Source organism: Papaver somniferum, chromosome 3 (assembly GCF_003573695.1).
Source record: "Papaver somniferum cultivar HN1 chromosome 3, ASM357369v1, whole genome shotgun sequence".
Lineage (NCBI taxonomy): Eukaryota > Viridiplantae > Streptophyta > Magnoliopsida > Ranunculales > Papaveraceae > Papaver > Papaver somniferum.
Genome location: NC_039360.1, coordinates 66,414,864 through 66,431,241, shown reverse-complemented (window position 1 = coordinate 66,431,241; position 16,378 = coordinate 66,414,864). Strand labels below are relative to the sequence as shown.

Sequence of the window (16,378 nt, the reverse complement as noted above, 5' to 3'; positions counted from 1 at the left end):
TGGGGCAAGAAGGAAACTTTATTTTATGCAAACTCTAGAAACTTCTTCCATATGAAAAGAGGTATTGACCTTCTTCTTTTTTCCGTCGCTCGTCCGGATCCGTGCTTTCGTCTGCAGTGTCTCTCCAGTGGATTCCAAAATTTACCAAACTCCATTGCATTCTTGGGACTGATGGATGTGGTTGCGTTGTCGGTCCATCCTTGATTTTTTGTTGTTCAGTCCTGGACATTCTGATCGCGATGACAGTATGTTGTGGATTCTTTTATGGTCGAAATCTTCCGGAGCCACTGAATGAAATAGATGAGTTGGGAGACGTTTCGTTACCGACATGATGTTATCAAGTCTTTAAGGACTTTGTTCCAAGAGACATCCTTCGAACCATCTTCTGAATCTTGGACTATCGTGTGGAATGAGATGCGGCGAGCAGTCCCCAGTTATATTTCTGTTAGATCCGATGGAACGGCCGAACATGTGAATGTATCTCTGTGGCGTGCTTTTGGAGTCTTCGATGCACATGTACGGCTTTGTGTTGAGAAATTCCCGTAGCTCGTAAAACTTCGACAGTGATGATGTTGGAATCAGAAATAACCTGGTTGAGGGGAGTGAAAGCGTCCCATGCTGGTAGTCCCCATGTGTAGCCTACTTTCATTGCATCGTCTTGACTCCACGTCCACGAGGTTTGATACAAGCTTATTGTATTCTTTTGGATGCGATGCTGGGATGCTCAGAATATCCATGGACGAAATATTCTGGATGGCGAAGAGGTAGAAATGAGAGAGTTATGTTTTTTATCGTGGCTTCCTCTATTTCTTCAAGAAAATGTTTCAGCCGCGTCTCTGGAGTTATCTCATGAGTTTTTGATAGTCTTCGAGTGCGATGAGCAGTCCCCAGTCGCATTTTTCTTTAGTTTCTGAAGTTATTTTCCTCTAAGCAGGCTTGGGATCCTCCGCGGCCTCGCAAAGTGTTGAAGGCGTCTTCTAGACAGAGCAGTGATGATATTCTTGCGCTGCACCCTTGAAGAGTAGATGACCTTGTTGTGGCTATGGCCTTTTGGTTGACTGTGTCTTCTGAGCTTTGACAGTGAAGGGATTCCGTGTATATCCTCAGTCCCCAAGTATGGTTTACATGTTTTCATCTTTGTAGTGATTGCTGCTGTGGTGAAGCTCTGGCTGGTATCAACAAATGAGTGGTAACAGTTCTTGGTAGCAGATGTAATCAGAAGAGACTACATTGTCGTGGTAACAAAGTAGGTTGGATGGAATTGTATGGGCATCCATGGAAGTAAAAGGATTAGCTGGATGCGTAAGCGAGCAAACTGTCCATGATCATGAGTTTTGGCGGGATGGTTCAAAAGGCGGTCATGACTACGAAGATTGGCTGGCTGCGATCATGATCCTTGACATGAGGAGCGTGGATGTACGACCGTTTGCAGGAAGGAGTGGAGGCCCCGGTACGATCCTTGGAAGGAGGAAGCGGCGTTGAGGCGACTTCGTCTCTTGGAGAGGATGTTGAAACTTAAGAAGACAAACGCTGAAGCTTCGGCTTCGATCCTGGAGCAGCTTATGGAGAGAATGCTGAAGCGGAGCGGCTGCTGAAGTGAACAATGAAGCGGAGCCGCTGCTGGAGGACGTTGAAGCGGAGAGGCTGTTTCAATCAGTGTGCTGTCAAACTGGACACCCTTCAAGTGAATAGTGGTTAGGAGTCCCCAGTTCCATCTATCGTGCTTTCCAAGAGAGGTATGGGTTTGGGAACGACTTCTTGGCTGGAAATAGATGTTTTTGGGAACAGCTTCTTGGCTGGAAATAGATGTTTTCCTTACACAGCGCGGTTGAGGGCTGCAAATATGTCTTGACGTTGCGCCTTGGTAAAATATAAAATCTCTCATAAATGTTCCACCATAGACTGCACAATTTTTTGGGCGAAGTCCCCTGAAATCACGCATCTCCTGATGGGAAGAGAGTCTTTGTGAACTCAGGGGGGTTGTCGATCTCCTTGCCTCGATTTTGGAGAAGTCGTTCCTGATCTCTATGTGTGATGAAATTGGATTGTTGATTCCCTTCTACTGAGCGTTCAAGAGCAATGCTGGAAGGATGCAAGCTGCTTGCGCTGGGAAGATGTAAGTTGTTAGCCTTGGAAGAATGCAAGCTGTCAGCGCTGGAAGAGATGCAAGCTGATGGCGCTGGAGAGATGAAAGATGTTAGCGCTGGATGGATGCAAGCTGTTAGCGCTAGATCGGCTTGGAATGGTCGCTGGCTTGGCGTGGACGCTGGATTGGAAAGGCGCTAACTTGGCATGGCGCTGGCTTGGCGTGGCGCGGTAGCAATAAAGTGGGAAAGCATATTTCAGGTATGTGCTCCAGCGTTTCTCTTTCAATTTGTTTTCTTGTTTTTCTTGTGTTGGTGCAAACCTTAGCCATAGGTATGCCTTCCATAAATCTGTATAAATATTGTTCTTTTGAACTGGTGTAAACCCTATCCGTAGGGATTCCTTTCATAAAATTGAAGAAATAATTCATCGTAAACAATTCCTCTTCGAATATCATCGTAGTAGCGTCGGCTACCTCATGAATAGTGACGGGTAATCATTATTATGCAAAGTGGGTACGTACGGGTAGATGATTGATTCCACGAAGAACCGGGCGTTAGGGTTCTCCTCTTTTTTCTTTTTTTTTTGTAAGTCAAACAACGCGCCTGGTTTATGGTTTGATTTTCTGGATTTTTGGGTTGATATACAAGTGTTACCTAAGAGGGTTTTGGATTATTATTTGGGATGAACTGTTTTAGGATGATGCTGTTTTTGGTTATGATTGTAATTGACACAAACATCTCAGGGAAAATATGGAACCTTGAACGTTGTGTGTCGATAGATGACATGGGATGAAACATAACATGGCTATCGGTTTATCATTCCCGTGAAAACTTGAAATAGTAAACCATGTATTTTGTCTAGGAAAGACTTACTCGGTTTTTTGGATATGCTGACGAAAAATGAGTTAGGTGCAAGTATGAGTTTTGTGGGAAGTACCGCGATTGTGGAAAGTCCCCATTCATCCCTGGGTCACTTGATAATCGAGTCGCCGATCCCTGGGCGGATCGTTTGCTTTTAACCTCTGGGAAGTCCCCAGTCGCCCCTTACGGTGTCACGACTGGTAATCGGGTCGTCTGGTAACTGAGTCGTCGATCCCTGAGCGGATCGTATCGGGCCTTCTGGTAGCTGAGTCGTCGATCCCTGAGCGGATCGTTTTCCTCAACCGTCCTGACGTCTGGGTCGAAGTATGAGATCGAGGATTGAAAATTGACATTGTAACCGAAAGACCAATCTCCCACTATGGTCGCCAATTGTTTGAGGGTGAAAACGGTTTCTGCTGATTTTGGTAATTTCGGGTGTGTGGGTGAGAAACGAATTTAAACCCTAAACAATGTACTGCAAGGGAGTACTTTAGATTCGAGAGATCAATCTGTACAAATCCGGCCTAAACTAAGAAATGGCCGTTCCATACTTGCTTCGGTCACAAAGTGAAGGAGAAGGGTTGGTTTTGGGGAGGGAAGCGAAGAAAGTGTTGAGACCAGAATATTTGATTCTGGAAGAGTATTTGTTTTCTACGACTTGTATCATAAAGTGGGAAGCTAGCAAATGTTTTCTGAGTGTTGTATGCTCCTGACCTGAACTTGTTGTTCGGTGGAAATAGGTAATGCATATTTATATAAGTCGAAGTGAAACGTACTCTGGTCTCATTAAGAAATGGAAAACGGGTGAGTAAATGGGAGGAGGAGGTAACCGGTAATGCCTGGAATTGATGTTCCATAAAAGAAAGTATTTCACCGTTACTCCCTGTATTTACTAACCGCCTCATCCTTATGATACTTTCTTATAACGGGTGTAGTGTACGCCGCACGCTGTAAACCGCCAAACCAATACCCAATGAGCATCCCCCAATTTGTGACATACGTTGATGTCTCGAGTGTTTTCATGGAAAACATGTAGCATGTTGTTGTCGTCTGGCAAGTCGAGCTTGGGAGACTTTCCAGCTCGGTGACCTTCGACGGTCGATATTTTGCATATTAAGAGGAAAGGTAGCCGTTGATTATTGCAACCCTTCGTTTGGTAGCCAATGACATGAAAGCATGCTCGGTATGGCTTTTATATGGCCTGGTTTAGGCGCGGCCAAAATTTAGGGTTTTGGCTTTGTTTAGGCGCGACCAAACTAGGGCCAAAAGTTTCCATGCGTTAGCTGGTAACCTTGGATGGCTAAGATCTGCATCTTAGATGAAAAGATGGTCGTTGATCGTTGCAGGCCTTCGTTTTGGCATCCGCATAGGGAAGGACGGTGTGGCGCGGCAAGGTGGTTGGCACGACATTGGCACATGTGGCATGGCATGCTTTGGCACGGTTTGGCGTGGCCAAAACTAGGGTTTTGAGCCAAAGGTTACCATGTTGTCCGGCGACCTTGGACGGCTAGGATTTGCATCTAGGATTGAAGGGTGGCCATTGATCGCGCACGTCTTCGTTTTGGTAGCCGCATAGGAAGGTCGGCATGGTATGGCGCGGCAAGCTGGTTGGCATGCCATTGGAACATGTGGCATGGCATGCCTTGGCGCGGTTTGGCGTGGCCAAAACTAGGATTTTGGGCCAAAGGTTACCATGCGTTGTCTGGCGACCTTGGAAGACTAGGATTTGCATCTAGGATTGAAGGGTGGCCGTTGATCGTCGCACGCCTTCGTTTTTGTAGCCGCATAGGGAAGGCCGATATGGCGTGGCGCGGCAAGGTGGTTGGCATGCCATTGGCACATGTGGCATGGAATGCCTTGGCATGGTTTGGCGTGGTCAAAACTAGGGTTTTGGGCCAAAAGTTACCATGCGTTTTCTGGCGACCTTGGACGGCTAGGATTTGCATCTAGGATTGAAGGGTGGCCTTTGATCGTCGCACGCGTTCATTTTGGTAGCCGCATGGGGAAGGCCGGCATGGTATGGCGCGGCTAGGTGGTTGGCATGCCATTGGCACATGTGGCATGGCATGCCTTGGCGCGGTTTGGCGTGGCCAAAACTAGGGTTTTGGGCCAAAGGTTACCATGCGTTGTCTGGCGACCTTGGACAGCTAGGATTTGCATCTAGGATTGAAGGGTGGTCGTTGATCGTCGCACGCCTTCGTTTTTGTAGCCGCATAGGGAAGGCCGGTATGGCGTGGCGCGGCAAGGTGGTTGGCACGCCATTGGCACATGTGGCATGGCATGCCTTGGCGCGGTTTGGCGTGGACAAAACTAGGGTTTTGGGTCAAAGGTTACCATGCGTTGTCTGGCGACCTTGGACGGCTAGGATTTGCATATAGGATTGAAGGGTGGTCGTTGATCGTCACACGCCTTCGTTTTAGTTGCCGCATAGGGAAGGCCGACATGGTATAGTAAGGTAGAATGGTGCGGACGGCTTGACATAGTGGGGCCAAGGCAGAATGGTGCGTGCGGCTTGGCATAGTGGGGCCAAGGCAGAATGGTGCGGACGGATTGGCATAGTGGGGCCAAGGCAGAATGATGCGGGCGGCTTGGCATAGTGGGCCAAGGAATATTGGTGCGGACGTCTTGGCATAGTGGCGCCAAGGCAGAATGGTGCGGATGGCTTGGCATAGTGGGGCCAAGGGTTTGGCATGCCATTGGCGCATGGTGCGGCCAGCATGGCTAGGTCTAAGGCAAGGTGTGGTTGGCTTGGCATGGTAGGGCTAAGGGTTTGGACGTCTTGGTATGGTAGGGCCAAGACAAGGTGAGGTTGGCTTGGCATGGTGGGGACAAGGGTCTGGCATGCCATTGGCGCATGGTGAGGCTAGCATGGCTAGGGCCAAGGGTTTGGCATGCCATTGGCGCATGGTGCGGCCAGCATGGCTAGGGCCAAGGGCTTGGCATGTCATTGGCTCATGGTGCCGCCAGCATGGCTGGCATGCCTTGGCGCCGTAAACGTGGCTGGCATGGTTTGTCATTGGCATAGTGGTGTGGCTGGCATGATTGGCATGCCTTGGCGCGAAGATGTGGATGGCATGGTTTGCCATTGGCACAGTGGTGCAGCTGGCATGGTTGGCATGCCTTGGCGCGGTGATGTGGCTGGCATGGTTTGCCATTGGCACAGTGGTGCGGCTGGTATGGTTGGCATGCCTTGACGCGAAGATGTGGATGGTATGGTTTTCCATTGGCACAGTGGTGCGGCTGACATGGTTGGCATGCCTTGGCGGGAAGATGCGGCTGGAATGGTTTTCCATTGGCATAGTGGTGCGGCTGGTATGGTTGGCGTGCCTTGGCGCGAAGATGTGGATGGAATGGTTTGTCATTGGCACAGTGGTGTGGCTGGCATGGTTGGCATGCCTTGGCGCGGAGACGTGGCTGACATGGTTTCCATTGGCACGGTGGTGCGGATGGCATGGTTGGCATGCCTTGGCGCAGAGACGTGGCTGGCATGGTTTGCCATTGGCACGGTGGTGCGGATGGCATGGTTGGCATGCCTTGGCGCGGAGACGTGGCTGGTATGGTTTGCCATTGGCACGGTGGCGTGAGAATTAGGGTTTGGTATGTACGAAGATGATGTCGGTCAATATTAAGGGTTTTGCCGTGGAACATGACACATGTATAAAAAAAAGGTACCCTGATAATTCTTACGTAGGCATGCTGATTGATTCAATAAATGCGCTAGTGGTCATAGTGACGTCATGTCAGATGTATGGTTTTACGATTTTAACCCTAAACTAAAAACCACCATCAACACTTCCTGAGTGTCATAAATTTTCTCTAATTCTTATAATTTTCCTTCAGTTTTTCTATTGATAGTCAGCTTTCAATGTTTCTATTTCTTTTAAAAGCCTATTAATCCTTTTAAAAGGAAAACCAAATATATTCTTGTTCAATCTAATAAGTTCAGTCCCAGAGATTTTAAGTTCCGCAGTAGACTAGTAGAAGCTTCTTCTTCAGAGGAAGATTTCCAGGTTTCTTTTATAATTCGAATACAAGATAGGTAAAACAAATTAACTAATGTTCGGTTCATCGTGAAAATGGAACATATTCGTGCTGCTAATTACAATGAGCTCTCCCAAATTCAACTATCATAACAACTCTTACAGGCGTTTGCATTCCTATAAAGGAATTCGCAATACTCATCCGAGGTTGAAGAAAAATAAGTAAAAACAAAAGAAGAAGAAAAAAACCAAAAAGAAGCATATGTAAGTGCATTCTTATGGTTACTATGAAATTTTATTTCGCTGCCGGAGCAAGTGACGCATAAAGAAGAGTATTCCAAGTATCTGATACACCACCCACACACCAATGGCCGCAATCGTGAGCCGTTCCAGCTTTATTCGCGTATTTTGATGGATGAGCATCTATTCTTAGCTGCGACATGGTTGTCACGTCCAATAAAGTAACAGGAGTCGACATCTTACTTAATAATTCCTTGAGTACAGGCACTCCAGGTTCCGGAGCTCCAGGAAATTTGCTACCAGTAATTGGCGTTGTGTGGTCTGCGCAAGTCGTTTTTGGAAAACCCCACTCGTCTCCACTGCAAAAGAGAAAAGAAATAGTCGCAATTAGATATAGCCTTCCATCTTATAAAAAATCTAAAGGAAAATGTAAGATTAAATTCAGCTCTCAGTTAAATCGCGGCAAACTCACTTGAGATGAGCAAGAGAAATTCCTTGATAGAAAACTTGAGTCTTCTTGGGGTCAATATTTTTGTCAACCCATGTTGACCATGTAGTTAATCCTTTTTTAAAATCTTCCATACGATCACCAATATCTTTGTATGTCTGGGCTCCTTCCTGGATTTTATCCCAACTTCAAACAAAACCACAAGAAAAACTGGTAAGAAATCTCAATCTAACCTCTGATGATAACGAATGAAATATTTCCATGGAGATTTCTTACTGTTGTAATTTTCCAGTGTGATGCCACCAATGCCAACTGTTGAAGACCAGAATATCTATTTCTTTCCATACATCACTAGTGCTAATGGTGTCGATCTTTAGAACCCGTTCAGGTTTTTCCTCAAACTCGACAAAGAATGGTTTTTGATTAAAAACTGAAGATATGTCATATTCAGGATCCTGATCAAATTCAAAAAGAAGAGGAGAGGAGATATAATCATGCATCATAGGTTTGAGCTAGCCACCAGAGATTCAGACTTGTCTCAGACAGAGTACGAGTAAAGCTAATTAACAAATGTGGTATAGGATGTTTTCAGAGAAGGGTCTCTATCTACTAACCGTAAAATTGACGGACGAATACTTTTCTCCATAGTTAATGGCATATTTTGCATTCGGGATAGCTGCATGAATCAGACAACTAAAAGACTGCCACTGGTTTTGACTGACCGAGTCACCAACAAACATGATCTTCTTACCCTTAACTCTCTTGACTAAATCTTGGCCATCAAACCTGTATCATTCAAAACTCCAGCATTATTGAACTATTTATATGTGACGTGAAAACATACACAAAAAAGAAAAGAATAGATAGAGAGGTTATATATATACTTAGGTGCAGGACATCCAGTAGGGATCCATTTGTACTTCAGGTAATCTTTGTTAAGTCGACCATTATCTACACAATCGAATCCTTCAGAGATGAATGGACATTTAGATGAATCATAAAGAGGATATGATGGATCAACAACCCAACTTCCTTGAGAATAATCGCAGGTGCCTACCTTGATAATTCTATCATGTACGTGATCAAGTAATGAAGAATTGATAAGTATAAACAAACTGATTAGAAGAAATGCATTATGGCAGCTTCTCAAGGATAAACCCATTTTTGAAACAAGCGGAAAAAGAATTTGTTAGGAACATCTTTTCCAAGTTCCATCTTTATAAGGAATTCGATTTTGGCTATGGAGGTTGTTAGAAATTTACTGTGAACCAAACAGTTTCTATTGTTACGGGTATCTTGCTCTATTTTTATTTTATTTTACCTCTTTTATGGGATTAACGTTTGACCTGTTGAATGTTTTCCATACAAAGTCATATCGAGTTTGACGGATGTCAAATGTGGGTACTAATTCAGTTGTTGTCCGGGCAAATCATATCATAAGATTCATAACTCCAACTTGAAAACAAGTTTAATTGTTACATACAAAGGAGAAGTAGTTCAGAAGACTGATCCTGCAGTTTCAACCAAATATTAACAAGTAGAAGAGTTCATCTAGTCCTACTTCTTCTCTCCCAGTACGAGCGACTTTACGATGGCATCATTTCTTAGATTTCTAGATTTCTATGTGGAATAGTCACACAATGGTGTCGACTGTATCTTTTCATTGGGTATTTATATGAGTACAAATACAGAGAATAGCAGAAAGAATCAATCCTAATCTAAACAACTTATGACGAGAATACAGATAAGTTATAACTAGATACAACAACAATGACTGCACATGACTCGGACTTTGCTGAAGACTTGCACATTGTTATGACTGTTGTGACCTGCCTGGTTGGTGTACCACTGCTGTGGCACATCGTATGTACACGTCCAATACCCCCCCTCAAGTTGGAGCGGGAGGATTATGAGGCTGAACGCTCAACTTGCTGACAAGACGGTTGAAGTGATCCACGCCAAGTGGTTTGGTGAAGAGATCAGCCAATTGAGCTGCAGAGGGAATGTGAGTTGGCTTTATAAGACCAGATAATAGTTTTTCGCGAACAAAATAACAATCGATTTCGATATGTTTAGTCCGTTCGTGAAAAACCGGATTTTCAGAGATGTGAATAGCAGCCTGATTGTCACAATAGACTGGAATGGGCTTCGGAATATTAACACGAAGATCAGTGAATAAATAATGTAACCATTGTAACTCAGAAGTTACCCTGGCTAGAGCTCGATATTCTGCCTCAGCAGAAGATAGGGAAATAGTTGGTTGTTTCTTGGATTTCCAAGAGATAGGACTATCTCCCAACATTGTGAAATATCCTGTCGTGGAACGACGAGTGGTTGGACAACCTGCCCAATCCGAACCAGTGTAACCAGCGAGAGAAAGTGAGCTAGTTGCAGAGAGAAAAATTCCATGACTAACGGTTCCTTTGAGATAACGAATCACACGATGAGCAACATCCAAGTGACCAGAGCAAGGTTGTTGCATAAATTGACTTAAATAATTCACAGAATAAGTGATATCAGGGCGAGTTACCTGGAGATATAGTATTCGGCCAATTAATCGTCGATAAATACTTGGATCAAGTAGAGCATCTCCTGAGGTTGGTAGTAATTTAAGGTTTTGTTCCATATGAGAAGCAGCAGTTTTAGCTCCTAAAAGACCAGAATCCTGAACAATGTCTAGAATATATTTACGTTGTCCAAGAAAAATACCTTTTGGAGAACGAGAAACTTCAATGCCCAGAAAATATTGCAAACGCCCAAGATTTTTGAACGAGAATTTGGCTTCCAGTTTATGTTTTAGTTCTTGAATAGTCAAGTCATTATTACCTGTAATAATAATATCGTCGACATAAACCAAAACATAAATAGAAACTGCTCCTGAGTGAAAAAAGAAAAGTGAATAATCAGCACGAGACTGTATAAAACCTTCCTCAAGTAAGGCATTAGAAAATTTAGCAAACCATTGACGAGATGCTTGCTTAAGACCATATAGAGATTTATTGAGTTTATAAACACGAGTATCTCCCTTTTTCTGAAATCCGGGAGGAAGTTTCATGTAGATATCTTCATTAAGATCGCCTTGTAAAAAAGTATTGTTGACATCCAGTTGATGGAGAGGCAAATTGAAAATGGCAGCAATAGACAATGAAACACGGACAGTAACTAATTTAGCAACAGGAGCAAAAGTATCATGATAATCAATACCTTCCTGTTGTGTGTATCCTTTGGCAACCAGACGTGCCTTATGACGTTCAATTTCACCATTCGGCTTATATTTAATCTTGAATACCCATTTTCAGCCAATGGCAGTTTTTCCGGGGGAAAGAGTAGTCATAGTGAAAGTATCATTATCTTGTAGAGCAGTATGCTCTCTAACTATGGCATCATCGCCCTTCTCACTTGAAAGATTACATTTGCTCCGTTAACAAAGGTACATCTAATTCACTTTATCCTCTTACAAATTACATTTCTTTTGATAAATTTACTCCGCCTTCTTAGATTTCTATGTGGAATAGTCACACAATGGTGTCGACTGTCTCTTTTCATTGGGTATTTATATGAGTACAAATACAGAGAATAGCAGAAAGAATCAATCCTAATCTAAACAACTTATGACGAGAATACAGGTAAGTTATAACTAGATACAACAACAATGACTGCACAGGACTCGGACTTTGCTGAAGACTTGCACATTGTTATGACTGTTGTGACCTGCGCCTGGTTAGTGTACCACTACTGTGGCACATCGTATGTACACGTCCAATATCATTCATACCATCAGCGTAGGGGAACAAGTGTCCTGCACCTGCTAATTCGTGGTACTGGATCCATGGGAGCTTTTCTACAATATAGCGTTGCAGACAAACTTGTACAAGTAAATCTTCATCTCCATGCCATAGGTGGACTGTACCTTCATTGTTACTAAAGGGGTTCTCAAGATCCATGGGATCAAACGTATAACCTCCGAAAGCAACGTTCATGTCGCTGAAAAGTGACACGGATTCACCTTGCTGCGTTATTTGTGTCTGAGGAAACAAGTAATCAAAATGTAAGAACACACATTCTATGCATTAGATTCTGACATGATTGGAAGGTTTCATGGGAAGTACATACCCTGCCTCCCGCTAAAAGCCTGGGAATAAGCTCTATATCCTGCTTGGAAAATATATCAATGACGCGAGATACAACACTTGAACCAGGAAACCACTTCTGAGTATTCCACCAATAGGTGAGGAACGGGGCATAGTGAGACACTCGAAGAGTCCACTGGTCTTGTACACGTTGCAATGCATAGCCTTCTTTAGCTAACTTGGCAGGAAACCCAGGCCACCAGTAATTCACTGCTGGAGCAATCAGTGCTGCTCCTGCTCCTGAAACCCAGGCCACCAGTATCTAGACCCAACTGGTCAGCAAGCTCTTCCACATCTAAAGCAGTACTCTTATCTGTACGTTTTGGATTCGGATCACTTTCTCCATAGCCAGCTCTATCAAAAGACACCATATATATCCCCAATTCTTCAGCCAATTCCTGTTATTACTCACACCCTTAGTCAACCAAACAAATCGAACTAGAAAAATCAACCAAACAAAGAGCTGAACTGAAAAGACAACAAAAAAAAACAAAACAAAACAAAACAGAAAAGTACTTGAGATAGGGGCATTGGATTGAGTCTGAAGGAATCAAATCCATGAATGTAAACAATCTTGTATTTGGCTTCATCTTTTGGAACTCCATGTTCTTTGTAGGCTAAATGTCTCCCATCACTGAGTTTGACTCTAGGTGCCGTAATCGGCGGACCATCTGGAGATCCACAAATCTTTGGTGCTGGAGGTTGAATTGCTTGATAAGCAAATGCAACAAACACCATCAACCCGACTAGTGATATCGTCTTACACATCCCTGAACATTACAGATCAGTACAAAAAATTCAGTTCAAGTCGTATTTCACAGAAAAATTAATAGCTAGAGCAGAGCATACACTTTGTCAAGAATTACTTCTGATTCGATCTACATTGCAAGAAACCGTTTAAGAAGAAAAATCTCAAAGAGATGAAAGACCCACCCATTGGAAGTTGGAGTCCACTGTTCTGCTTCCTTTTTCTTGTGTGAGCTCTAGCTGATGCTGCAGAAACTTTCTTATTTATTCCTACCATTGCTGCAACCAAAAAAGCTTCCCTTATTTATGGATTCAGCAAAATGGTAATGAACCCCACAGAAAACGATTGCTACCAATTGCCAAAGATAATAGACAAACTTGGTGAAGGTGAGGTATATAGACTTAGAGGGATGGATGGGAATGGTGAAGGTGAGGTTTATAGACTTATGAGATGGATGGGAATTAATTTGACTTCACGTCCAACTAGTTTATGAGAATTAATATTATTATATTAATAATTTAATAACATACTTTTACATTAGATACCGTGATTTGATGGGAAGTCAAGAAGTTAAAATCACCATATAAAACAAGATTTAGATTCTCCATTAGATACCTGTTTAACTTGAGAAACGACGAGACAGACTCTGCAAAGTGGAAAAGATAGGAATTGACTATAATTAATTCTGGTCTAAGAAAAGAAAAGCATAAAAGACGAGAATTGAAGTCTGCTGGTCTGTGATTGCGACAACATAAAATGAGACCAAAGGGCAAAATACATGCATCAACGTGAATCATTTTATTTGCATTTCCATTCATGTGGTTTAACCGTCTTACCGCTGTTTCCAGGTGTCATGGGGATGTATGGAAAAAATATAAAGGGATGCAAGCCAAACTCATTGGACGCATGACATTATGCAAGCAGGTACAACTAAAAATATTGAATTTCAATTTCAAGATTTAAGCCTCCAAGTAGAGCAACCCCAACTTGCTTTCAACCCACTAACATTCTAGCAAGGTTGGAATAAATATTGGGTATTCCTACTTTGTAACACTTTAAAAACCAAGATCATCGATGTTAATAACACCAGATATCTAAAACGGATTTTCCGTATGTTTCCAAATAAGCTGATGTCATTTTAGTATAATGATAAAATTATTGGATGGTGATACAAATGATCTTAGTTCGAAATTGTTATAAATACCAAATTTTCTTCTTCTTCATTTTCTAAAGCTTTTAGTCCATACAAATTGAGGTAGGTTAAAAAGGAAATACAAAGACTTCCCAAACAGTAATCCATCTTGGTACTGGTCCCGCTCTTTTCTAAGGAATTGGATGGTTTCAACCAAAGAAAGATACACGAGAACTTCTTGAACAATCACCTATCTTTATATTGCTCTAGCCCTCCCTATCGCGATCCTATTTCCATAGGGAAATGGTTGAGGTTTACCGTTGCCTCGCCAAGCCCATCATGGATGTTCCTCTTTTACCTTGGCTTACTGCAAAAAAACTACACAAGCGGAGTTTAATATCAAATTCTTTATCAATCAAAAATCAAAAAGTAGCATATTACATTTTTGTTACACTCTGAGGTAGCTGGGTTATTTTTTGTAATTGGTCCATGTGCCTTAAGAGTATAGGTCTATAAAGCGGAAGTTGTTATAAGTCGTTGTTTTCTCTCTATCTCTCATCTGTTTGTATAATTTATTTTCTCACTGTAGTTACCTAAAATCGGTGAGAGGCTAAAAGTGGGATTCTAGGGTTTCTGAAAGTGAGTTATGGGAGGTTGAGCACAAACAGTCTTCACCTAAACCGCGCACAGTGGCCGTTCAAAGGTTGCTTCAGTCACAGGGAAGAGGCTTAGGATTGATCTTAGGGAGGGAAGCAGATGAAGAGAGATCAGGGAATTCAAGGGTTTGAAGAAGAATTGCTCTGAGAGTTTATGAGAAAGTTAATCATAGCTTGGAGAAATAGAGGACCTATTTATAGCTGAATTCTCTAATCTCAGGTCGGTGAAGATAAGGATTGCTTTCCTTGCCGTGCGGAGCAATTCTCCCGTCTCTTCAGGAATAGATAGAGATAAACTAGGTTGAGTTTATCTCATTATTCCACCGCCTTTACTCTCTTATGCGGTGAGAAATAAGCCGGGTATTTCTCACACATGTCGTAAACTGCCAGACCAAAACCCTAATTGTCATCCCCCCATTTGTGTGAATCTAAGTCAGCCTTTGTGATGATATGTAGAGACATAAAAATATCCTCTTTAGCCGAGTTGGCCAAGATAGAGAGATATTCTCTGATCTATAAGAATGACTAGGATGAGTCACGTGAAAAGGCATGAGATGCCTCATAATTCGTGTGGAGAGTCTGAAAAGGAGACTCGATTTCTACATGAGGCTCGTGCCTATCAGGGGGAATATTCAGCCTAGTCTGAGATTTTTCGAGAGATTTGAATCTCTCTGAGAGTTTGTGGAGAGATGTGAATCTCTCTGGGATTTCGAGAAGAGATGTGAATCTCTCCGAGATTTGTAAGAGAGATTTGAATCTCTCCGAGATTTTGCAAAGAGGTGTAAATCTCTCCGAAATTTTAAGGACGGATCAAAATCTCTACAAGGATATTCTTAACGAATCTGAATCTCTCTGTGGTCATCTGGGACTCGTCCTGAAGAGAGAGAAAAGGCTTTGTACGCCCGATTAATGTCTTTGCGAGACTTTGTCTTACTTGTCTTTGACCAGCGTATATTGCAGAGATGTGCTAGGAATCAACTGTGTGTCCGTATGATGGGGCCAACAAGACCAGTGTATCTCGAGAGGATGTTCTATAAGTCTGTCGAAAGGGCCCAGAGGCAGAATAACCAGTGTATCTTGCAGGGATGTCCTATGAATTATTCGGAAACCTCAATAAGTCGAGTCAGAGCCTAGAGAATACATGACCAGTGTATCTCGCGATGATGTATCAAGAATCGGTCCTTTATCTCAAATAGGGTGAGTCTTGCTTACAGAAGACATGCATATCTCCGCTCTGGGTCATAAGTCCGTCGGGGGAGTTTTTACGCATCTTAAAAACCTACATGACCAGCAGTATCTTGTCGAGGATGTATACTAGGAATCATAGCATCACAATCAGCTGCATCTCGCGAAGACATGCTGAAATTGTGGTTGTTCTTGTTCATAAGTATGTCGGGGACGTTTTACGCTCTACAGAACCTACGTGACCAGCAGTATCTCGCGGGGATGTGTGCTAGGAATCACGGCATCACGACCAGTAGTGTCTCGCGGGGACGTATACGAGAAATCGTGGCTAAAGGTTCCTTGGGGGCCAAGGGCTTAATCTCTCCTGTGAGAGCCAAATTTTGTCTATGATCTTGAAATGACAAGTTTACCCCTTATCCAAATTTCACCATCTACATTAAGTCCCCTACTCAGAATGGAACCTTGATTGTTCTATGATGAGGATATAAATGGTTACGAATGGTTCAGGCGCCAAATTACAATCCACTTAAGAAGAAAAAACTCAAAAAGATGAAAGACCCATCCATTGGAAGTTTGAGTTCAATGTTCTGCTTACTTTTTCTTGTGTGACCTCTAGCTGATGCTGCAGAAATTTTCTTGTTTATTCCTGCCATTACTGCAACTTCCTTTATAAATGGATTTTTACAAAAAGGTAATAAACCCCACAGAAGACAAGTTCTACCAATTGACAAAGATAATATGTATACAAACTTTGTGAAGGTGAGGTTTACAGAGATGGATGGGGATTAATGTTATTCGACGTGCAATTACTTAATTAGAATTATTATTATTATGTTAATAAACTATTACATGAGATACCGTGATTTAACGGGAAGATAAGAAGTTAAATCACCATATAAAACAAGATTTAG

The 16,378-nt window shown here is 42.8% G+C and overlaps 1 protein-coding gene and 1 pseudogene across 1 annotated transcript; both read right to left on the bottom strand.

The window, feature by feature from the left end:
• Nucleotides 1-7,223: 7,223 nt before the first annotated feature.
• Nucleotides 7,224-8,778, bottom strand: LOC113359534 (protein trichome birefringence-like 42). The gene is made up of 5 exons (XM_026603148.1): nucleotides 8,501-8,778; nucleotides 8,231-8,402; nucleotides 7,893-8,071; nucleotides 7,641-7,802; nucleotides 7,224-7,527 (listed from the first exon to the last, which is right to left on the bottom strand). Exons 1-5 carry the CDS (start codon nucleotides 8,776-8,778, stop codon nucleotides 7,224-7,226), a joined length of 1,095 nt encoding a protein of 364 aa, XP_026458933.1.
• Nucleotides 8,779-11,233: 2,455 nt separating this feature from the next.
• Nucleotides 11,234-12,769, bottom strand: LOC113356372 (annotated as a pseudogene).
• Nucleotides 12,770-16,378: the final 3,609 nt, after the last annotated feature.